Source organism: Aspergillus udagawae (genome assembly GCF_001078395.1).
Source record: "Aspergillus udagawae IFM 46973 DNA, scaffold_1, whole genome shotgun sequence".
NCBI classification, from domain to species: Eukaryota; Fungi; Ascomycota; class Eurotiomycetes; order Eurotiales; family Aspergillaceae; genus Aspergillus; species Aspergillus udagawae.
Window position 1 is genome coordinate 1,023,394 of NW_025091264.1, and position 23,374 is coordinate 1,046,767.

Below are 23,374 nucleotides of genomic sequence, written 5' to 3' on the forward strand. Positions count from 1 at the left end.
AAGCACCTTTGGATCAAGATCAAAGCTCAAGTCCTGGACGCTCATGTCCAGAATCTAGTACTACCTTGTATCTTGGCTCTCTGCTCCTTTACGTTGAAATCTGATGGGGCCACAGAGGTGCTTGACCGACGTGTTTTACGTGCTCCGCAAGCTGGATAAACACGTCTGTCACCGGTCCTTAGGGATGCGCTAGCTAGCATATTTTCTAAAAACAAGCTATACAGCCTTGAAGATAGCCACAGGATAGCGCTGCTCTCGACTAGACTCCGTTGCTCAAGCTTCCTAGGCCGGCAATCAGCCTCATCCTTGTACTAGACCCAACAGTACTCGGTCAGCGGAAAAAAGCTTAATACAGAAAGATCAATCAGATATCATATGATCTTAGATCTTAGACGGGACTTAGGCACATGGAATTTTGCTTGATCATCTCACGATCTTACTATCTTTATGTCAGGTCCAGTCCAGAGAGGAGACGGTAATGTAAATTACAGGCAGATCAAGAGGGCGATGACAAAGCCAGTTGAGCAATGGCAAACTGCTTCTGATTGGATGAATACCGTGCCTCAATCACATGCAATTCCCATAATTGGTGGGGCCCTGGACTGATGAACACCTGATACAGACAAGTGACGCCAGAGGTCAAGCTAGGGCGTTGGGCTTCTTCCTCTTTGTAAGTACTTGCTTAGAATCACTGCACGTTGTTCATTTACTGCAACTCTTTCGCTTTGTGAATCTCCGTCTGAAGGATCATGCCTTAGTCTTTCTCTTCAGCATGACCCAGAGCCCTTCCCTTCTGTCCCTAATGACACCATCCTCAAGCGTTTCGGTGGTGCACTGATAACAATCTTGTCGGAGACTCTTATCAGTCTACAGTACTATAGAGACGGTGAGCGTCATTTATCTCATACTCTTCCATTCCCTTTTCCTTCATCAATTATAGGGCATGCTGCTTGTCGTTCACCCTGAACTGATTGGCAGGATCATCTGCCTTTTGTACACTAGGTTTACTCAAAGCCCTGGTTGTGACATCTGACTTGGTACCTCCAACGAATTTCGTTTACAACGCACTCCCTCAACCTGCAGTCATCATAGCCTTGTCGCTCCCCACCTTAAGGCTGCGGCCGCGATCTACCGCTGCATTTCTTTACGTTTTTGGTCTCAGAGAAACACTTAGGTTCTGATCTACGTCGAGGATGCGCCCATTTCTAGATGATGCAAAGCGACGGGTGGACCGCAAGCTCAGCGCAAGCAGACAGTCCCTGTCCACCAGCCGTCTTCTTCCCAGTGCTTTGCCGGATAGACTGAAAGACAATCACGATGCCCAGGTTGACTTTACTGCACCTCCCAGAGGATCTAGCTCTCGCGAGGGCCATCTTCAATACATGCAACAATCCATATTTGGGATGATCGCCGCTGTTGGCTCCCGGTCTGATTTTCATGCGCGGTTTGACGAGTCAAGTGACAGTGATGGAGAAACAGAGCAGGGGACAAGGAAGGAGTCTTCTGTCAGGAAAGGAACGTCTGCCTCGGCAAACATACCCTCCCTCGATTCGAGCCAAAGATCCAGTTCGCGGACCGATGGGAAACCGGAGAAGGAGTCGGGTACAAGAGGCCGTCGCCATCGAAGGACAATATCGGACCATAAATTAATTCGGCCATTCAAGTCAAGCTCCAGGCAAGAGCCACAGACCGATCCTTCAACAGGCGATGAAATGCCCAGCGTTTCACCTTCAACCCGGCCGCGCAGTGCCACTCCTCGAGCGGCTCCTATCCTGAGCCGTATGGTCGAAGCTCAAGCCCAGTTTGATTTGAAAGCGTCGTCTACCGAACGTTCCCAATCCTCGTCTCAGGAAAGTGGCGACAAGGGCCCTCGCGACGCATCCGTGTCGCCTCTTTCTACAAGATTGATGGATATGTTCGGCTTCGACAAACCAGAAAAAGTTCTTGTTGAGTATGCCTGCTCACTTCTTCAGAGCATGCTTTTACAGGGATACATGTACGTCACCGAGGGACACATCTGCTTCTACGCCTATCTCCCCAAGAAATCTACAGTGGCTATCAAGTCTGGGTATCTTTACAAACGTGGTCGAAAGAACCCCAAGTACAGCCGCTACTGGTTTTCTTTGAAAGGTGATGTTCTTTCCTACTATGCCGACCCGTCAAATCTCTACTTTCCGAGTGGTCATGTCGATCTTCGATACGGGATTTCTGCCTCGCTGTCCGATCCGAAAGAGAAAGGGACGGAGCCTAGAGACTTTCAGGTCACCACAGACCAGAGAACGTACTATTTTAGAGCTGATAGCTCCATGAGTGCGAAGGAATGGGTGAAAGCCCTCCAAAAAGTGATTTTTCGGACTCACAATGAGGGGGAAAGCGTCAAGATATCTTTTCCGATCGAAAGCATTATAGACATAGAGGAGAGTCCTATGGTAGATTTTGCCGAGACGTTCAAAATACGCGTGATTGAGGATGATGATTCGTACGCCATTGACGAGGTATGTCTCTCGATTACCAATATTCTGCACGAGGCTCATGGTTTGCAGTATTTCTTCACATTCTTCAACTCCGGCCGAGAAGCTTTCCAGTTCCTTAGAAGCCTCATTAATGACCAATCTTTGAAAAATTATTCTCAACACCTCTCGCCGCAACCGGACCGGTCGCTTCGGTCTGACCGCACCCGCAAATCTCGAAACAGGTGGTCGTTGACCAGCGGGACGACTAGAATTCAAGGTAATGGCAGATCTGAGACGCAGCGGAAAAGGAGTGCCAGCGCGAGCCATTTGAGCCTCGCGCATGATGTTATAGAGTCATCGCCAGCAACCCGACACCAGGACTCGTCAGACTCGATATTGACTTCTTTCGAGCAAGGAACGGAGTCCTCAGCCGCCTGGCAATCGATGACGGATGCAGCAGAATCAGCGAGCCAGATCTTGAACCGCAGTGATGTCTTTCAATCTCCTACTATTCACGGTCTGGACAGAAGACCTTCTGGCGGAGAAAGAAGAGTCCGACGCAATTCTGACGAAACGGCCCGATCACTATCCACGCGTGCCAATGTTGGTACTGGTCAACAGATAGATGAGCTTGGCAGACGAATGGATGGAAATGCAAGTGGACGCGAGGCTCGGGATTCCACCGGTGAATCAGACCAAGTCACGCAAGATCCGACTAAATCCTTCTCGGCTGCGCCTTCTCTGAACGAGCTTGTCAAAGCCGGTGTATATCCTCTCCAGCGTGCAGCAGGTCTTGCCGAGTACTTGAGGACCCGGTCAAAGCAAATGAGTAACCTCCTGGCCAGTGAATCTATGGGCTACATAGAGAAAGTCTCGGGAATGTGGACTGGCGGTCGAAAACATTATGGCGAGGCAGAAGATGTGTTGCCAGACGATCAAGACGTTGATCCAGAAGATAAGGAGGATGGCTGCAACTATGGCGACCGATTCCGTGCGCACTTTGCACTACCACCGACGGAGAAGCTACAGGCTACATACTTTGCATACTTGCACCGGGTGCTTCCACTCTATGGCAAGATATACGTCAGTCAGAAGAAGCTATGTTTCCGCAGTCTTATTCCAGGGACTCGTACAAAGATGATTCTTCCTCTAAGAGATATTGAGAACGTGGAGAAGGAAAAAGGCTTCAGATTTGGCTATCACGGTCTTGTTATTATTATCCGCGGACATGAGGAGTTATTCTTCGAATTTCGTACGTCTGATGCTCGAGACGACTGCGCTGTCACGCTCCATCAACATCTGGAGGCTGTGAAGTTTATGGCAGAATCAGGCTTGCTAGCTGAACAGGAGCAGAATGAGTCCGAAGCAGCGATGGCAGAACACCGGATGCTTCAAGAGGCCAGATTTGATGACTATGGTGAAAATGACTTGCGGCCTTTGAATGAATCTTCTGAGCTACATCCGATTTTTGACGATCCTCGTGCTTCCATCGTCAACTTCAAACCTGCCGAGTCTCTTCGGATCACCTGTCTCACGATCGGCTCACGAGGCGATGTGCAGCCATACATAGCCCTGTGTAAAGGGCTACTTGCAGAAGGCCATAGGCCAAAGATTGCGACCCATGCAGAATTCGAGCCATGGGTGAGAAGGCATGGCATTGATTTTGCTCCGGTGGAGGGTGACCCAGCGGAACTCATGCGCATTTGCGTCGAGAATGGGATGTTCACGTATTCATTTCTCAAAGAGGCGTCGCAAAAGTTCCGGGGCTGGATTGACGATCTTTTATCATCGGCATGGGCTAGCTGCCAGGACAGCGACCTTCTCATTGAGTCACCCAGTGCAATGGCAGGCATACACATCGCCGAGGCGCTGAGAATACCTTACTTCCGCGCCTTCACAATGCCGTGGTCACGGACAAGAGCTTATCCACATGCCTTTGCTGTGCCTGAGCACAGAATGGGTGGTGCCTACAACTATATAACCTATGTGATGTTTGACAACGTCTTCTGGAAGGCGATCGCCGGGCAGGTGAATAGATGGCGGAAAAACGAGCTCGGCCTAAAGGCGACTACTCTGGACAAGATGCAACCGAACAAGGTCCCATTTCTCTACAATTACTCTCCCTCGGTAGTACCCCCACCGTTGGACTACCCTGACTGGATTCGGATTACGGGATACTGGTTTCTTAACGAGGGGAGCGGCTGGACTCCTCCAACCGCCCTGTCCGAATTTATTCAACGTGCTCGCGAAGATGGTAAAAAGATAGTTTATATCGGGTTCGGATCAATAGTTGTGTCTGACCCTTCGGCACTCACCAAGACAGTCATTGAGTCAGTCCAGAAAGCCGATGTGCGCTGCATTCTCTCCAAAGGATGGTCCGATAGGCTCGGCGACCCTACCAGTGCTAAGCCGGAAGTACCACTGCCGCCAGAGATCTTCCAGATTCAGGCTGCGCCGCATGACTGGCTCTTCTCGCACATCGACGCTGCCGTTCATCATGGAGGAGCGGGTACCACTGGGGCAAGCTTGCGTGCTGGCGTTCCTACGATCGTCAAGCCTTTCTTCGGTGATCAGTTCTTTTTTGGGTCGAGAGTTGAAGATTTGGGTGTGGGGATTTGCATGAAGAAGCTTAACGTGAGCGTTTTCTCGCGGATGCTCTGGGAAGCCACTCATAGCGAGCGAATGATCATCAGAGCCCGGGACCTAGGTGCAAGGATCCGTAGTGTAAGTGACATTCTTGCGATCAAGTGCTCGTGATAACAGAAATGCTAACAATCGATTACAGGAGGATGGAGTAGCAACTGCTATCCAGGCTATTTACCGCGACCTTGAATACGCCAAAACACTAGCCCGCCAGCGCTCCATTGCTTCATCCACACCTTTTTCGCCAACACCTTCTGCCAAAACGACGGCCGAGCAGGATGCTGATGATGATGTTGAAGATAGTGAGGAGTGGACGTTTGTTGGCGATGATACTGACATGGAGATGTCAAAGAGACAACGAGATAGAGCCATTTCCGATGCTGATATGCTTCCCGATCGACTGCTTGCCAATCCCAATCCCGGAGATTCTGGACCGGGAAGGAAATTGAGTGACCGCTAAACGCGGCTGAGTCGGGAGTGTTGCTGAGTTGCGACATCCACATTGCTGGGATATTTTACGATTTGACGACATTTTCTTTCTCAATATTGCGATCCACTACGTTGTTTAATGATTTGGTCTTTGGGAGTCGTGTTTAGAAGGCACTCCAACTCTCGTTCTTGGTTCAGTGTCCATTCTGCATAGAGTTTAAGGGTTGATCGTTTGATATCATGGTGTTGGCGTTTTTGACCTACCATGAACATCCAAGTTCGAGTAGTCATGACTATTATTTCTGGACGGATGCTATAATGTCATTTGGAACGAGACACCTTCCTTCAGATTGAGTCTACTTCATCCTAGCGATCAGAAGCGGTGAAGCGTTTACGTCGGTTGATCAGCGGTTATTGATGATAGAATGAATTGAATCTTGCGCGAATAGAATGGCGATTCCATTTATATCCCCGGTCCAGGGTAGCATGGCTGATGAGCCACATTATTCTACCGTTCTGGTAGTGGTCGCCCGATGACCATGACCATTAGGCTTTTGAAGTATTAATGAACAGAGCAGCGCTTCAGCAATCCAGTCTCGGAAGATTGGTCACCATAGAATATGGAGGAGAAAAGGAGAGTGTCTCCTCGTCAGATATGAATGCTCTACAAGGCGCTCGTCAAGGCATAACTGAGGATTGCATTTCTGGCTTTAATCACTTAGCCACCTGACTTGCGCTTGTCGGTCGGTTCTTCGTCGTCATCCCCCTTGCCTTCGGCCTTTTCTTTCCGCCGCTGTACAACGTCCCAGTTGTAGACACGAGCAGTAGCCACTTCGATGGTCTATTTCAAAGGTCAGTCAGGCAACTAACAGGAAAAGAAACAGCACTCCTGTACGTACGGTAATCTGCTCCCTCAGAAACTCCAGATCCTCATCACAGTTCGCTAGACTCTGCTCTGCGGCAGAGAGCTTCTCTGAGAGCATCGTCTCGGCCTCTGGGAGGGGGTACGCGAGCATGACGTTCGCCCCGAGCCAGAGGTATACTTCGTCCGTGTCGGCGGGGGAGATTTGCGCGCGCGCGTAGAGGGTATCATTTAACTCGAAGCTGGTTTCAAGTGTTGAGGAGGAGCTTGTCTGCCATTACCCATCTTCAGCATGCAATCACTGCAAAGTGGTATTAGTCGGTGACTCGACTCGACGACCTACTTCTTTTTGCATCTTCAAAAACCGCACCACATCTAATGTCTTCTTGATGTCGGGGATCTTTTCTCGGAGGCCGGCCGCTCGGCGCTGGGTGTTGAGTTCCATGAATTGGTATTTGGAGATCATCTCCTGGAAGCGCTGCAGGGTGGGTTCCACGTCTGCGCGCGAAGCGACGTAGTCGCTGACATTGTCGATGAAGGGAGCCGCCGGGATTCCGCGCGGGTTCGTTTGTGTTGTTACGGTGCTGGATTTGGATGGTTGTCAGTTCTGAAGTCCTGGTGCGGTGGACTGTGAGGGCCATGTGAGGGGTGATAAACTTTTCTCTCCCTCGCGTTTCCAACTTACCTGGATTTCTTGTCTGCCATTGTGGAGTTGGGTGACGGCAGATAAAGTCCGAGTCCCCGAGTACGATATTATGCGAGTAGAAAGGGATATGGCGAAGGAAGACCGATCTGAGGATGGCGGGCGATGAAGCCGGTGATATTATTGATTGGAGGTGATGGATGTGGGGGAGCTCAGTTGCCTAATCGGGTAAGGTCCCATCATCGTCATTATATTATCGCCCGCCCAAATTCCATTCCTTCCAAGTATCTACAAAGTACCTGGACAACATCCCATATCACCTATAACGATATATTGGTGATGAAACATGGACTGAACCTCACATCTACCCTGTCGACATCCAACCACACACCCCAAACACCATGGTTCTCCTCGTCACAACCACTCATATCATCTCCGCACTTGAGGCCGTTCCCCCCTCTTCTCGCAAGGAGCTGGACCTCCCCGACTCTCTGAGCATCAATTCGCCAATCTCGCATGAGCAAGTGATCTCTTTATCGCACTTCTTCCGCAATGGAGCCAACGGCACCAGCCCCGACCCAAAACCAGACAGAAGTCTCAACTCGCTCCTCCGCGGCACAAAAGTCTACGTCCCTCCTCCGCCTAAGAAACCTGAACCTGTACATTCTACCTACCTTTCCCTCTCCCTATGCCAAGTATTAACCGGTATGATCTCTAGAGTCCTGAGTACCTCGCCCTAAAAGCCCGCCTCCTCGCCGCCGCCGAAGCAGATGCCTACAACCGCATGACAGCCACAACATTCGCCCCATCCGTTCCAGGGCGCAGCGGGCCCTCGCCGATCTTCTCCTCCTCCACGCCGACTCTCTCCGCCCTTCACGACTCTAAAGCACCCGCCGGAGATACGGAGACAACAGACCCGCTCACCCCTTCGCTGGTACTGAACATTTTCCTCTCGGTGCTCATCACCGGGTTCAGCGTCTACTGGGCGCTGACGAGCTTTCATACCCCTGATATCTTGGTGAGCTCTGTATCCTCATTGTGGCGGGGGCAGCCACCCAGCGAACAGAGTGCGAATAGGGTGAGCGGGGGCGCGTCGGAGCCGGTGCGGGTTCTGGTGTCCTTATTCGCGGCGCTGATGGTGGGCGTGGCGGAAGTGTTGATCTATGCGATTTATCTTCAAAAGGTCGACCAGGCTCGGGCGCGCGAGAGGCGCATCAAGGAGCGGAAGGAGGTGGTGGAGAGTGATGTTGTTGGCGGTCGAGCCGGCAAGACGGATAAGGAGGGCATCCAGAAAATTGATGGAGAGCAGGAGACGATATGGGGAAGGGGTGCGAATGGAGGCGTGCGGCGGAGGGTGAGAGAGAAATGGGAGGAGAAGGAGAGTCAGAGAAATCTTGATAACGTGGGATGACCGTAAGTTACAATTTCATACTATTGAAAGATCAAAGAAATGGATTTATTCGTCAGGATGTTCCAAATCTATGGGGCACCGGAGCTGAAATGACAAGAAGAGTCATTAATCAATGCATGGTATTCGTCTATCAAAGTCTAACCTCAAATCTACAGCGTCGCTTGTGGCATCAGAATCAGCGGATATGCTGCTGCTCAAGTCATTATAATTAATGGTCGTCAGTAACGGGGTGCATCATGCATCGTTTCATCATGTCAACAGGTAGGGAGAAATCGCTTTTGTTCAGACTGGCAGACTGTCAACAGTCTCGATCGAAGAAATGGGTATCAGGGGAAATGAAAAGAATCAAACCCGCTTCTCGAGAAGGAGGTGGCCCGTCGGGGTCTTTGCGATGAAACCATCGTCTCGGCTGAAGACCTTTTGACCTCGCACCCAGGTTTCGCGGACCATGCCTCGAAGGGTACGACCCTGGTAGGGGGAGCACTTGTTGCGGAAAAGCATGGTGCTGGGCTCAACGACCCATTCGGCGGCGTCGTCAAAGACACAGATATCGGCGTCGAAGCCCGGAACGAGGTCGCCTTTTTGGTTCTCCAGGCCGACCTGCGCCGCGGTGTTGGCACAGCACAACCGCACAATATCCTGAAGGGCACGCTTGGTGTTGGCGTCATCCGGGGCGGAAGTCAGGTTCTTGCGACGACTGAGCTCGGTCCACATAATAGGGAGTCCAAGACCGACGGACGAGATTCCACCCCAGGCGGAGAAGAAGCTGCCAGGGTTTTCGATCTCGCCATTGGCGGCATAATGGCCAGGAATATGGGATGGCAAAAGTTTCAGGTCCGGTGTGCAGGGAGAGTGGTCCGACACCACAGTCTTGATGACTCCGTCCTCGGCATGGCGTTCGAGTTCGGCCCAGAGGCTGTCCTGATTCAGTTTTGAGCGGATGGGAGGGCAGCACTTATGACGTGTGTCACCATCGCGAATCTCCTCAGCAGCGAGGGACAGGTAGTGGAAGCATGTTTCGGCTGTGATCTTGACACCATCTGCGCGAGCTTTGCGCAAGAGAGGAATCACCTCCATGGCCGATAGGTGGACAATGTGCAGGGGGAGATTGGGGGCCAAGTGAGCCAGTGACAGGATCTCCTGCACGGCGCAAGTCTCGAAGACTGAGGGGCGGGAGGCAAGGAAAGTGGAATAAGCTTCCACAGGACCTGCTGGGGCCGCAGGGGGGTCGGAGGTACTGACCGCGTCTCCAACAGAGGCCGCGATAGGGGGTAACATTTCTGCGTGGAACATGAGGGTTGTGGGCTCATCAGCCAACTCCTTCATGGCCAACTTGATTTCCTCGGATGAGACAGCCGGGAACTCTTCCACCTGTCCAAGGATAAAGCGGTCAGCGTGCAGCGAAGAACGCAAGAGGGGACAGATACATACACCGCTATCGATAAGGAATCCCTTGAAACCGCGCACACCCTGCTGGACCAGGGCCTTGAGCTCGCCAGCATTGCCGGGAATGATACCGCCATAGAAGCCAACATCCACCCAGCACTTGCCCTCGGCGGCCCGAATCTTTTCCTTTAGGCCGGCGACGGTTGTGGTTGGAGGAATGGCATTCAATGGCATATCAATCACGGTGGTGACGCCACCAAATGCGGCGGCCTGGGTTCCAGTGTAGAAGCCCTCCCACTCGGTCCGGCCAGGCTCATTGAGGTGGACATGTGCATCGACCAAACCAGGCAAGAGGACATGAGGGGAAAAGTCGGTATATGGAGTCCCCGCGGGGAATTCAGATGCAGAAATGACCGAGTCAAAGACTGCAGTGATCTTGCCAGTGGTACGAGAGATAACAATGGTGGCCGATGTCAAACGGCCGGAGATAACGGCGCGCGAGGATGCCACCACGGAGATTGAAGGCATTTGAGGAGGAGCCTCCATGGTGAAGGGGTATGAAGAAAAGAGATATAGGGAGAAAGAATGACGAAACGACTGAGAAGGAGAGAAGAGGTACGGGGAGCAGTGAGAGAAAATGAAACTCAGCCGTTTCCTTTAGGGAAGATTGGCGGGGGAGAGGCGAGAAATTGCTCGTTGATCAACTGCTGATAAGGGAGGATAAGAAGATAAAGAAAGTTTTGATAGCCGTTGATAAGGATAAGAAAATTGTTCTGGACCCGCCACTCGGCAGAAAATCGGGGGAAATTGAGATGGGTAAACAGAGAAGGAACGCAAGGCCTATCTCAAGAGATTTCCTATTGTTATCATGGCTGACCCTGAAAGGACTCTCCACTTATATACCAGAAGACCCCCGGGATACGATCGAGTAACCCAGAACGCCGTCCACGGGGTGCGTGGGCCATCTGCACGGCCAGAATGGAGATCGAGATCACGATTTTTTTCAAAATACCCGCTCATTCAATTTGGATTACTCGATAGGAATTACGGAGTATGCTTCAAAGACTGGTTTCGGTTATTGCCTCCAACAAACAGACTCGTGCCTATTCTCAGGCTCGTGTTTCAGCAAATCCGACAGTCAAAATATAGTCATTCTCTCAAGTACAATCACCCCTCCATACTATACACAAGCCTGTCATACACACTGTAAGGAGGACAGTGTGCATCGTCTGGATACCCTCATGCTTACCAGATCCGGTTATCGGAACGCAAGTCCACAGGCAAAGTGGCAAGCAATCCGTAGAATACCGGGTGTGTAAAATTTTCATACTTCGTAACAATGGCCGCACTTCCGGGCCAATCACAAACGTTCTTAATGGGCGCCTGACGGGCGAGGCAATCTATCGGGCGTCTCCGCTGGTTCGATCGGGTATCTCCCTGCAGATTTATCATCCGTCTTACTCGATCGAAATTCCTAGGCCGTTTCCTTTTACTCGATCAAAATGAGTTGACGAATGGAGTCACTATGGATGTGCTAGCCATTGCTTTCTATAATTGGGCGCTTAGGAAGACTGACAACAGTCTCGAAAATTCTGTGCTTTCCCCCTCTTTTCGGCGTCCTCCGTAAAGCTTTGACTCAAGGCCTGGCCGTCCTTCGTCCTCAAGTCGCATAGATTGGGAGAGTCAGTGCATCAACATAGGTCCCTCGTGCGTCGTTATAGTGCAGCATGTCCGAGTACTATCAAGATCATATATGTCATGCTTATTCGATCATTTTCGCCAATTGCATCAGGACTCGTCAAGGTGATATCAGCACGCTCGTTCAACGGTTGTGTCAATCTGATTCGACATGAGGCAACTGTGACTGCTTCGGATCAACACACCGCTCTAGCTTCCTACCGTGTTCCTTCCTCGTGGCCAGGAAAGCGATTCCAAATCGTCATCTGACTTGACGGGGAAATCCTGACCGCGTGAGAGCGGATTCACTGGTGTTTCCACACTATAGCCTTCCGATGGCTAGTGTAAGGTTAGTTGATGGATTGTTAACCAGATGAGTTCCAGCCACCTCGAAGCGTCCTTTGAGCCTTAGTATCCTCTGTTGTTTTGTACTTCTGCGGCTGCAGACAACCCTGGCAGTCAGCACCAGATCCAGAGGCTCGTGCTTCGGCGCTCAGCGCCTAAGGGCAGCAGCTGACCTGCGAATAGACAAAGTAACGTTAGCATAGCTCATCTTCAGGAATGGTCCCCTAATACGAAATACCAGTAAGAGAGACATGTTAAGTTTAGCAGGCGTCAATCCCCGTCGCTTTGATCGAAGTCGATATTGGGAGACCAATCTTTGTTGATGGCGACAATTTGTATCCAAAAGGTACAACTTCAGATTTCGCTTTCTCCATCTTATTTAGGACAAGGCATTCTCAGCAGGGACAGTTGAGCTGTGAATTGACAGATACAGCTGCAGGGCTCGTGCCGCAGTGAGTCTTAGTCTGATATGCCTTGAGATCGAAAACCGGTCTCAGACACTCCAGCCTACCTCGTAGAGATAGCGAACTGGCTGTATCGGCGCCAGCAGGGATGCTCCATCATTGTAACGACTCAGTGTTCGAATACTTCACCAGATGTCGGGAGTGCACAAAGTCAAAGGGACGTATCTTGTTGTACCAGGGATGTATATATATGTCCACATCCTGAGACGTGTCTGCGAACAACGATGATAATAGTTTACCGTTCGTGGATCGATGATTTTCTTATATTGGCATTTGTCCCTTCCAAAAGAGAAGTATTTATTCTCAGTAGCAGTGAGCAAAGGCCATCTTATTAGTACCTAACTCACGGTTGCATCATCTGTCACTTCCATGTTTCTTGTGGATTTGCGGAGTGCTTCCTGGGGCCCCTCATGTAAGAGCCAACTTTCCAATATCAACCCACACCCACATCAAATGAGGAACGACCTGATCACTTATCAGCCATTAAGAAAACAAAATCTCGCTAGACTTGATAAATACCAAAAACAATTATGAGCCTCCACGGAAGTGACTTGAACAAGCGATCCGCCGGACCGACCCGCCGGCAAGTGGGCCAAACAGGAAACTAAAAACAAGAAGTAGGATAGGATTAGAATGATTGAACGTAGTCCTAAACGTGCAGAGAAGGCAGACAATACCTAGGCCGATCCAACTTGTTCATGAAGACTGGAAGATCCCGCATCCAGTTCCTTCACTGAAGAAGGCAGATTCAGCGTAGGGCATTTTCCGCTTGAGAGTGTCAAGAGTCCTGCATACATGCGCCATGCTAAACCATGAGATGTCGAGGCTATAATTGTAAATTAACACTGGGATGTTCGAATTAGGTGCTTATCTTTTCATGAGGTTGCACGCTATGATGGATATTGCAGTTTTTGACAGATGCATCAACCTATTTTCGCTCATTGCGTGCTTCGTGCAGAAATTACGAGATTCCATATTTAGAAATGGGTGTCGCCATTAGCAATGGCAGCTGTCTGTATTTCAAAAAGGAACCTTTTCAACGGAGATGTCCTGCTGAAATTGTATGTTGAGAATGAATATTGAATGAGCTGATGGCTAAGACCTACTTCAACTTGATGAATGGATGACAACAATACTTGGGTTATAGAGCGTGAGATAAAAGAGGCAAGAGGGAATCGTCTCGGACAAGCCTCCTATTTGAGAAAATGAAGACTACGCACAAAACGCCAGGAGAAAGAGTTCTCTGATTTTGGATCATTGAGAGCACCAGGGACGGAATGCTCGTTGACAATGCATACTAATTGAGACTGACTGACAAAGTCATCTAGGACCTCAACAAATCAACTGCACCCACCATTGAATATTCTAGGCAGAAGTGATACCTTTCGTCGGCCTTAGGGTATAGCAAGAGTCCGCGTGCACTTATCCATTGCCATCGAAAGCCAAAGTCATACGGACTGTAAGGACATCAACCATTCAAACTAATCTCCATGCCCAGCAACGGTTTCCGAAGTGGCGCCGTCCAACTCCTTAAACTCGAGATGAGCTTCTCCGTCAGAAGGGTTCGCATACATCTTTGCCAGCCACTCAAGCATATCTTCCCAAGCGTTTGGCATGATGCATTCTGTATGCAGCGCCTCACCGGACGAGTAGCAGTTGCAGCCGTGTTCTTGAAAACCTGGCACGGGGAAGCCAACGGGTTTGTCGGAGAGCACGTAAGCACGGCAGCGAGAGAAATTGAAAGAGATGAACGACGATGGCAAAGCCGGGCTCTCCTCGACGAGGTCGATATGGGTATGGTGGAGAGGGTTGGACAATGCGATTGCGGAGATGTATGGTCTCCATGAGCCCCCTTATTATGAGCTTGTGTCAGCAGGTTTCTACAGCAGCCCTGACATAGAGAAAGAAGGGTAAAGGCAAAGCATACACTCAGCTTCGAGATACCGAATCGCCCCTAGGCCTCCCTCAGACAAGCCAATGATGTCTATCTTCACGTCCTCCCTGACGAGGCGACCGCGGGCCGAGAGAATATCCTCGAAAACGCAGGCAACATGTTCCTGCCAGTCCTGATTCGAAGGAATCTTGTTTCGACGGGTCATCGTCAACGGTGCATCGACAGCAGAGGACCGTGGAAGGGCGAGCCACGTTTGATGAGTGACTGCTCGACTGGAACCACAGTGCCAAATCAATTGACCTGTATTCGCCAGAACTAAAGCAGTGTCTGCATCTTTGAAGCTTGCTGCGGATTCCTTTCCTAAGATTGCTCTCGCAAAAGCCACAGCCGAACCTGCGTTGACGCCTTCAGTGCCTACAGTACGATATGCCCAGATACCGAGGTCCTGAATGGGCTCCCCAAAGACAGCGATGACGCGCGATGCGCGAGCCAGGTTAGCAGAGATCCAAATTGGAACATGAGGGTCTTTAGGACCAGAAGAGAGAGGAAGCCGGAAAGTAGTGAGTCCCAGACTGCGTAGACGCGAGGAGACGATAGTGCGAATGCATTCTAGTTCATGTCAGTGGTCCAAGCTATCATTAAGATTGGAGAAGAGTTCTAAGAGTCTTACCGTTCATTGCTCCTCGCTGTAGATCGTTCCATCGGTCATTTCTATTGATTTTGAACTGGAATTCTTGTTCGGGATTGGATATCTTTCTAATTTGATCCTTTTCATTGATGAAGTACCTGCGACATGTGTGTGAGACTTGACTGGCACGATTCATACCCATCTGGCCATCACTTACCCAAGTTTCTCCAGGTCAGCAGGGAAGACAGGGTCCAGAGGCAGATCCTGCGGACGGTAGACAAACATCCTCACGGATCTCGTTGCTTGCTTTCTCAGAAGTTGAGCGAGCCCTGAGGGATTGCAGCTTGATATATGAAGGAAACAAGACCTTTGATAAGAAGTGCTGTAAGGTGTACCACGGAAGAAAAGGTGAAGAAGGAAGCTCTGGGAATTTCCAGCTAAGAGAATGCAAGAATCGGAATCTATGGTGAAAGAGGTGGTTTGCAGCCGAACTTGGAGAACGTAGTAGGTGGTGAGAACTGCAACTATCCGACGCAACGTAATAGTGAAAGATAGTCGTTTGCTTTGGTGTGACTATGAACTGATTTCCCTCTCCCCCAGCTGCCCTGAATGTGTTGAACAGAGCACGAGGCACGGCTGTCTTGATTGCCTTCTAGGAGGAATTTTACATACCACCAGGCCAATTCACCTGACCTCATCAGAAACCTCAAAGTGAGAGAAATATCATACCGGCATAGATTCACCCATCTACCATTATGTCCCTAACGACACAAGTGTCCACTGACTGAAATTCCTCAATCAAGCATCGCATCTATTGTACATTTCTCGAAGGAAAGGAGGATAAAAACGCCTGCGTGCAAACCGGCCGTCCCAAAATTGCCAACATAATACAACCTGCAAGATAGAAGAACTCTACCAGCTCGCCTTCTTCACGCCGGGGAGTTCACCATTAAGAGCTTGCTGACGGAATTGATACTGTCACGAACAGTTTGAATTAGCCGGCCCGCTCAGATCATCGACAATTACCAGACAAGGACGTCACTTACTCTCGCAATTCTGAAATCGCGTATCACACTCCTGGCGATTCCTCCTGCTACGCATCTGTTCTTGATCTGCGTCGGCCGGGTGTAGGCGTGCATCTGAGAAAGCTGCAGCTGAGCCTGGGCACGGACACGCTGAGGGAGGGTAGTGTTGCGGATGATGTAGCGGAGAGCTTGACTATACAGTGTGAAGGAGCCGGGTTAACTTTGAATTTCTTTCGCAAGCTTCCTAGCCAGAGGCCACTAGGGGTCTAGGGGGGTCATACCGATCGGGCTCATATTGCTCGAAGACCTTGCGCTTCGTGTGATCGCGGATCACGCGGGCATTGATAAACCCGCTGAGATCCAGCCTCTTCGACCTGAAGTGCGACATGTTGAAAAGTGGAATGAACGTTAAGAGGTAGCTCTCTTCGCTGTCAAATGAAGGACTTGGGAGCACCAGCGCAATGGGTAGCGGTTCAAACGGAGCGGCGGAGTTGGCAAAATGTGCCTTCCAGATCGGGATTAGCCCGGGATGGCCCAGATATCATAACGATCCAATATACGGAGTAATTATTCCCATATCATGCTCGATAAAATAGGATTATGCTCTCCTAGAATATGATCATGCTGCTCGTTGAACTGAGTATGTTTTAGTCTAATCAGACCTTACGAATCTGTCATGAGAAATCCTTTCGAGTACTCTAGTATTGATACTGCGTCTTAGCGTAGAGAGTGATGGCAGCAGAAAACATAAGCCACCAAGGGACAATCTCGCTTCCGATGATCTCATCAGTGACAGTTGGGTAGTGTTCATTGTTCCTTTCGAGTGGCTGAGAGCAAAAGTGTACGCTCTCACGGCCCTACGATACCGGCGCCGTCCTAAAGCGCAGCGAGTTGTCCGTGAACGAGGCTCAATTACTGAAGAGTGCGTGCGATAAAGACCGGGGATAGGATCACGGAAGTAATTGTACACCTTTACTATTCGTCAGAGTACCCCAATGCGGTAAATTCTATATGCTGGTACATGTTGGCTGCGCGCGAACTCAGAGCGAAGTGCAACAGCAATGCAGGAGTGATGCCACCATTGACCGTCCTCTTTCCTCCGCCATACTGGTATCATTGAAAGGTTTGAAATGAAATCAGTGCTTGACGTTCTTAGCGTTAGGGTTGCGGGGATCGTTCTTGAACTCCTCGGCTAGAAAAAGCGTAAATGTCAGCCATTGTTGATTGAGGTGATGGAATCCAGAACGAATGGCCGAGGCGCATCCACAGAGGGACCTGTCCACTCTGATCATGAGTACAAAAGGGAGGCTCACTGTTCATCAGAGCGTTGGCGAGAGAGTTGACGCCGTAGAGAATGACGACACCTGCAACAAAATCCTTGTTAGACTGGTCATTATTCCGGCTTTGGCTAAGATCGAGACCGCTTTTCTATTGGATCCGATCTGCGAGCTCAACATATCCGCGATGAAATCAAGATGGCATACCGGCAGCGAAGAAAGGAGCCATAGGCTTGGCTGTGATTGAGCGGTTAGTTACATGATCCCATCGCCATCGCACAAGCGTAGTGGGGGTCTTATAACATACCCACAGGGGCGGGGAACTTCTTTCCGAGGAGAGACATTGCGACTTATTATGCAATTCGAAGCTGACTTCTGGTTGCGGAGGGTTCAGAGAGTTGGTAGAGCTTGAGAACGGTGCGACGAGGAGAAGCGGAAGCAACGAGGTTTGCCCGGAAGGCCGATATCCGGCCGCTTTTACGGAGTGGGCACTAAACCAGTGCCGCTTTTACTGCTCCGCAGACAGACCCCGCCGCAAATAAACAATGAACAGCCGGCGAGAAGATAGCAACATTTCTACATCCAGACAAAAATACTACTAACGGATGCTTCAACATGGCTGCATCACTTCAAGCCTCAGTTGACTCGCTTCAATCATCATTACAAACCCTCGATTCATCCATCTCTACTCTCGATTCCGGTGTTAGCGACTTTCCCCGATTGTGCAAGGTCTTGCAGACGACACGGGTAAGAGACATGATATAGTACGGCAAGCCTATCATTTTCATTGATTTGCTGATTCTTCGATTGGATGGTAGCACTTTGAACTCCTTCCCGAACCTACTCTGCGCGAAGCACAGCAGTCACTCTTGGATGAAATCACACCGAGTATCGCGCATTTATTATCCTTAGCCTCAAACCATGTCGAAAAGCTTTCCCGTCGCGAACAGGCCCTTAAAGCTAAATGCGAGCTCCAGGAGGGCCGACTTCACTCCAACGACAGCCGTCAATCGTCGACTCACGGTTTGGGCACTACGCGCGATCGACAGAGACAAGACGGTAGTAGCGCTGTCGCAAAAGCAGCGGAATACAGACGACTCGTCCAGAAGAAGGAACGGCTGAAGTACACAGTTGAGCGACTAGAGCTGCAGAGTCAGCAACGTGAACGTCAACTGAGGAAAAGTATGGCTTTTCAATAAGCCCACAAGCGGAGTTGAGAATCTACTCTCGATCCGAATAAGACTTTGTGGCGAACACCACCTTTCTACATCTACGGAATATGTTGCCTGGTCGAAAACAGACAGTGAAGCCACCGGCTATCTGCGACTATGCCATAAAACCTATGAGGAGCCAAGTCCGCCCCTCTGTTCCCAGGAACAGCGCGTCTGGCGGGCTCACCGATTAAGGCAGCATGCCTTCGATTACTACCGAACGGGCTTTCGCGAGAAATAGTCTCGTGCAAACGACAACAAGCGCCTAGGCCGACTTGAGTAAATTACGTTTGGCAATCGACTAAAACTGCTGCTTCTAGCTGCCCTGGGAGAGGCCACCATCCATATGAAAGTGACGAGTGTTTGAATGTGCATCGGAAGGATTGCATGTGATTAAGAATAGCAATTCCGAGTGAAGAGCTTTATTGTGACTGCACTCTATGCAGTGATGTTCTATTGTACACACAAATGTAACACAAGTATTCTGATCCCGACTGTTCAAAGTTGTAGTATACCCATGAACCATGATACGCCGCAAACCTATTCCTTTATCCCCCCCAAAATGTACATTGTTGGTTGATTGATGCAGTTCAATCAACACCATTGTCCGTCAACTTGACAGTAGATTGCTTCTTCGAGGCCTGTCTGATCTTCTTCTTGTCCTGATGCTTCTTCCAACTGGGAATCGTTTGACCCTTCTTTCTCACAGGGGTTGCGAATACATCCCAGTTGTCGGACGAGGTAGTTTCCAGAGTACCATCTTCAGCTCCACCTAGAGCGGCTTTCGAAGCAGCTCGCTTCGCCAAACGTTCTTTCTTGCCCTCGCCATGTTTTTCACCGATTCTCAAGCTCCGTGGAACGCGGGTCTTCGCACCAAGGGCCCAGAGGTCTCCCCAGCGGGCTTTGCGAGCATCCTTGTAAGCTTGCTTACTGTAGGAACGAGGAACGGTCCAGCGTTCAATCTTTCCTGCTGGTGTACAAAAATCAAAGATGACGTGTCCACGGCGTTTCATTGGAGTGTACACGGCGCGAGGGAGAGACAACGTATGGAAGTCTTGGCTGTTTTGAGCAGGCGAGGGCTCGCTGGTCACAGCGTCGCCTGAAACAACGGCGTCCTCCGACTCCATATCGTGAAGGTGTTCATATCCGGCAAAGGCCGCTTCAGCGGCTTCGGCACCTTGGACGATGTTCATCTCCTTGCGAAGATCCACACCACGTTGAACCGCTATGTAACTGAATTTGACATCCTCATGGTTCCGATCCTTGGCGCCTAAGATTCGTTGAAGGAAAGCGGGTCTGATATATCTCTGCTCAAAATGGCAGAAGTCTCTGCGTCCCTTGGCACGGCCAGCAACAGTATACATGGGGCATTTCGCATGATTTGTGCAAGGCGCAATAATCATGCCTTCCTCTTTGTCAGTGAGCTGGTTCTCGTTAGAAGACTCGGTAAGTTCTTCGTATTGTGTAGAGCCGGGACTTGAAATGTAGCGCTTCAGCAACATCTCACGAGCGCCGGCTATCGCTTCGAATCCCTTCTGGTGTCCCTTTTCAAGAAGAATCAAAACACCGCCGTTGGGATTCAGAAGAGTCCAAAGATTTTCGACATGTTCTTTCCGCAGATACTCTTCCTCCAGGCCAAGTAGAGTATGTGGCGCTATGATGACATCGTATTGTTTGCGCGGGGGCGGAGGCCGCTCGTCATCGAGAGTTGGTTTCTCACGAATATGAACATAGTCGGGCAAGCGTGGCAGGAAAGTTGTGTTGTCGAGCATTACACTCGCGCGATTGCGGAGCGCTTCTGAGGCTGTGACTACTGTTGACCTACCCAGTGGGATAGGATCTGTTTCGGGATGATCTGGAACCATGGCCTCCCATTCTGCACGGATGACGTCTCTCCAAGCCAGAATTCCCGCACCACCAGCCCCGGCGTCCAGGACATTAGGACCACCCTCCTGTGCAATCAGCCGGCGTATCCAGTCTGTGCCCAATCGCTTCCGAACCTCGACGAGTACGCTCAAGGCAGATGCATACATGCCGGGGTATAAAGCTGCCATGTATGCATTTCCTTCCATCTGACTCATGTGGCGTTGAGAAGCCTCGAGGGGAATCGGAAGCTGGGGTACCTGTGCGCGCGGAGGGGGAGTTGTGGTGGAGTGAGGTAGCAACCGGCCGCCAAAAGTCCGGTGAGCGACGTCGGCGATATGCCTGTTCGAGTATTCGGAGAGGATGACGGAAATCGGGCCAGTTACGGTGTCTTTCGGCAAGAATACAGTGCTTGGGTCCGTAGAGAACTTTCCCTCTCGCGTCAAGGGATGCAAGCGAGGGGTCGCGTCTGGAACCGCTTCATCTTCGAATTGTTCCAGCATCAGCTCCCCACCAAGCTGCTCTGCCACTTCTCTCGTGCGACGCATAGCGGCCGATTCTTCCACGGGAGGACCGACTTCCATATCATAGACAAGCGGAGGTCCATCATCTTGCGACTCGACCTTCTCAAACTCGACTTCTTTCCAGCCTCCCTGGCCATCCTCTTGAAACAAGCGATGGGGATCTCCATCCTCCTCGGCCAAGTCAGCTTCCAACTCCGATTGTGGCTCTTCCACCTTGATTATCGGTTCGCCGTATAGCCGTGTATACAAATGAAGTTCGGTTTCGTTCAAATAGCCTGATGGGAGGTACTCGCCGAATTCTTGCCTCGCAGTTCGTACTCGTGATTCCAAAGTTTGTCCGTCTCGGTAACCGATCGTCTGGCTGAACACATGGTCGAGTTCGGGGCCTTCAAGATTCAAAACTCCTTGATACTCTTCCAACAGTCCCAAGTCATCCATGAGCTCCGCAAGCTCCAGCTCGGTTTCATTGATCTTATCAATCAGAGCGTAGATTGTGTCTTTTCGGTCCGCATAGGGATGAATATCTGAGGGCGTATTGCTCGAAACATGTCGTCGCCCGATCTGCCATCGCTCGGTACTGTTGCCGGAAGTACTTCTGAATAATGTCGTATGTGAGGTATGGGATGGCGCCCTGCGAGAAAAAGTGCTTTTCAGGCGTTGAGCGATGCAATTTGCAGCTCCGCAGCGGAGCTGCTGCGATGCTGTCCGTGGCGAATTGTAGACTGTGCGCACAAGATCATGCGAACATGATCGATGTGCCCTCAATGCTGGCGACCTTGACAGCATCCTAACACCTTCTCCCAAGCGCACCGAACCAAAATTCTGGTGAGCAATGAGTGAGGGCAGAAATTGTAACGCCACTCGAGGAGCTTTACATGGGAAAACTTTCGCCAAGACGCAGTGTTCCTGTCGGAAATCCACAGCTCTCATTGGTTGTTTAGAATTTATACGATTACATAATATATTTATCTGAAAAACGATTTGTCGACAGCCGCGAGGCCAACTGGGTATTCTTTCATTTAGGAATTGTTATTGCATTCGGCTTGGGAAGTGTGACTGTGGATATCATGAATCACTGTCTGTGTCCTCAGTGCCCATTAGCACTTTCAGGGATGTCAACCATTTCATCACTTCATGTTCCAGAGCCGTGAGTTTGGCCATGACCGACATCAGACTAGGATCCTGGCTCTCAACACGAATCTTCTCCTTTACTTTTACCTCTTCTCCTTTCCAAACGAAAATATCGCCCATCTCGTCATGAGGGCGATGCCGTGGCCCGAATAATCGGTCTCGAATGTTGAACCCAGTAAGCGAGATATCGGTAGCAAAGGCTGTCGGCGCATGAGAAGAAGGCGTAGTGGTCTCAAGGGTTCTCAGATGGAGCACAAGAGCCGAATCCGCAATAGAGAGATGGAACGAGAGATCTGGCGGCAGTGGAGGGTCGAAAATCTTGTAGTCCATTAGCACCCTAAATCACTACCAGGCGCCTGTAATGTTGAGTGACTCACATTATCCTCCGCGCTGGTTTCCCACCACTTGCCTTGCACATTATCGTTCTCCCCTTTCAGCACGTGCCGCGCCTCCATAATAGTTTCATGCAAAAGATGCAGTTGACCGAAAATGAAACTGGCATCCAGTGGGTCACCGGTCCATGTGCTTACATCTACGACATCGAGGCTCTGATTGACAAGATCTCGCACGGACGACAATTGGTTAAGGACGAGCTCTGGAGCGCCAGGAGCATTGGATACACATAGACGGGTAGTAGGTGTGCCACGGGCAGATGCAAGAGAGCTAAGGCGCAGCTGTATGTCCTATCACGTCGCCATCACATTAGCAGTCACATCGCAAGTAGTACTTGGCAGCCGAAAAGCATGTTTGACAATGCGAGGAGGGATGGCGCAGAAGCATACCCCCTTCACCACTTTGGTTCCAACTCTGGTCACAAAGCCTTTGACACTCTCCGACCGGAGAGAGGACAGCACCAGCGTCGAGCCGGGCTCCTTTGGAGCCAGTAATGCAGCACATTCACGAAGACCTTCCCTCAATGCCGTTAGAGAGTCCTGTAGAGACCGAAGCAGCCATTCTAGTTCCCGTGCCTAGAACAAAGTTGAGAGATGAGTAATAATCTACGCACAAGAGGACATGGGATACGTACCAAAGCACTGTCCGCTTCCCGTTCCAACGTATCTGGAGGCAAAGGTGGGTATGCCCAAGTTGCCATCACGAATATTCACAAGTAACCCAACATCAAAGTGTGCTTGATCTCTAGGGAGATAGACCCCGGAACTACTAGACTAGTACCCAAGCTGCAGTGGACAGTAGCACCTATTGGGCTGAGGTACGGGGTAGGGAAGGTAGGAAGGGCAAAGGCAGGTCCACAGTGGGGAGTTGGACTGGCCAGGCAGAAAAATTTCTGAAGACTAGATCCAATTCCAGTCAAGTAAAGGTCATAGTCTCATCGTTCTCATAGGCTCATAGCTGGAAGCCAGTTTGCAACCCGATCGACCACCATGGATGGTGCAACGTCAGAGCCACTGGGCCGAGAGGAGGAGAAATGGAGAGAAATGGAGACAGTTGCAGTCGAGAGTGAGTTGGACAACGTCATGGATGTGATGTGCACTAGACTAATTTCGGTC

The 23,374-nt window shown here is 50.4% G+C and overlaps 9 protein-coding genes across 9 annotated transcripts; 3 read left to right on the plus strand and 6 right to left on the minus strand.

The window, feature by feature from the left end:
• Nucleotides 1-1,193: 1,193 nt before the first annotated feature.
• atg26 (UDP-glucose:sterol glycosyltransferase) lies at nt 1,194-5,556 on the plus strand (the record flags this gene model as incomplete). Its single annotated transcript, XM_043285857.1, has 3 exons — nt 1,194-2,495; nt 2,544-5,177; nt 5,239-5,556. The coding sequence occupies 3 exons, from the start codon at nt 1,194-1,196 to the stop codon at nt 5,554-5,556; spliced, it is 4,254 nt and encodes a 1,417-aa protein (XP_043141792.1).
• A 687-nt stretch (nt 5,557-6,243) lies between these two features.
• On the minus strand, nt 6,244-7,092 carry Aud_000345 (tubulin-binding prefolding complex subunit PAC10; the record flags this gene model as incomplete). Its single annotated transcript, XM_043285858.1, has 4 exons — nt 6,244-6,366; nt 6,425-6,658; nt 6,731-6,971; nt 7,073-7,092. The coding sequence occupies 4 exons, from the start codon at nt 7,090-7,092 to the stop codon at nt 6,244-6,246; spliced, it is 618 nt and encodes a 205-aa protein (XP_043141793.1).
• A 339-nt stretch (nt 7,093-7,431) lies between these two features.
• On the plus strand, nt 7,432-8,441 carry Aud_000346 (TMEM199/VMA12 family protein; the record flags this gene model as incomplete). Its single annotated transcript, XM_043285859.1, has 2 exons — nt 7,432-7,689; nt 7,749-8,441. 2 exons carry the CDS (start codon nt 7,432-7,434, stop codon nt 8,439-8,441), a joined length of 951 nt encoding a protein of 316 aa, XP_043141794.1.
• Nucleotides 8,442-8,786: 345 nt separating this feature from the next.
• Nucleotides 8,787-10,373, minus strand: Aud_000347 (allantoinase alX; the record flags this gene model as incomplete). Its single annotated transcript, XM_043285860.1, has 2 exons — nt 8,787-9,812; nt 9,873-10,373. The coding sequence occupies 2 exons, from the start codon at nt 10,371-10,373 to the stop codon at nt 8,787-8,789; spliced, it is 1,527 nt and encodes a 508-aa protein (XP_043141795.1).
• Nucleotides 10,374-13,794: 3,421 nt separating this feature from the next.
• Aud_000348 (uncharacterized protein) lies at nt 13,795-15,120 on the minus strand (the record flags this gene model as incomplete). Its single annotated transcript, XM_043285861.1, has 4 exons — nt 13,795-14,165; nt 14,241-14,816; nt 14,878-14,993; nt 15,053-15,120. 4 exons carry the CDS (start codon nt 15,118-15,120, stop codon nt 13,795-13,797), a joined length of 1,131 nt encoding a protein of 376 aa, XP_043141796.1.
• Nucleotides 15,121-15,747: 627 nt separating this feature from the next.
• On the minus strand, nt 15,748-16,248 carry Aud_000349 (mitochondrial 37S ribosomal protein uS14m; the record flags this gene model as incomplete). The annotated part of the gene is made up of 3 exons (XM_043285862.1): nt 15,748-15,810; nt 15,882-16,053; nt 16,142-16,248. The coding sequence occupies 3 exons, from the start codon at nt 16,246-16,248 to the stop codon at nt 15,748-15,750; spliced, it is 342 nt and encodes a 113-aa protein (XP_043141797.1).
• A 1,504-nt stretch (nt 16,249-17,752) lies between these two features.
• Aud_000350 (DASH complex subunit SPC19) lies at nt 17,753-18,336 on the plus strand (the record flags this gene model as incomplete). The annotated part of the gene is made up of 2 exons (XM_043285863.1): nt 17,753-17,884; nt 17,956-18,336. 2 exons carry the CDS (start codon nt 17,753-17,755, stop codon nt 18,334-18,336), a joined length of 513 nt encoding a protein of 170 aa, XP_043141798.1.
• Nucleotides 18,337-18,938: 602 nt separating this feature from the next.
• On the minus strand, nt 18,939-21,521 carry Aud_000351 (tRNA methyltransferase RSM22; the record flags this gene model as incomplete). Its single annotated transcript, XM_043285864.1, has 1 exon — nt 18,939-21,521. One exon carries the CDS (start codon nt 21,519-21,521, stop codon nt 18,939-18,941), a length of 2,583 nt encoding a protein of 860 aa, XP_043141799.1.
• Nucleotides 21,522-21,800: 279 nt separating this feature from the next.
• On the minus strand, nt 21,801-22,959 carry Aud_000352 (uncharacterized protein; the record flags this gene model as incomplete). The annotated part of the gene is made up of 4 exons (XM_043285865.1): nt 21,801-22,184; nt 22,244-22,549; nt 22,649-22,834; nt 22,894-22,959. The coding sequence occupies 4 exons, from the start codon at nt 22,957-22,959 to the stop codon at nt 21,801-21,803; spliced, it is 942 nt and encodes a 313-aa protein (XP_043141800.1).
• Between the last annotated feature and the right edge of the window lie 415 nt (nt 22,960-23,374).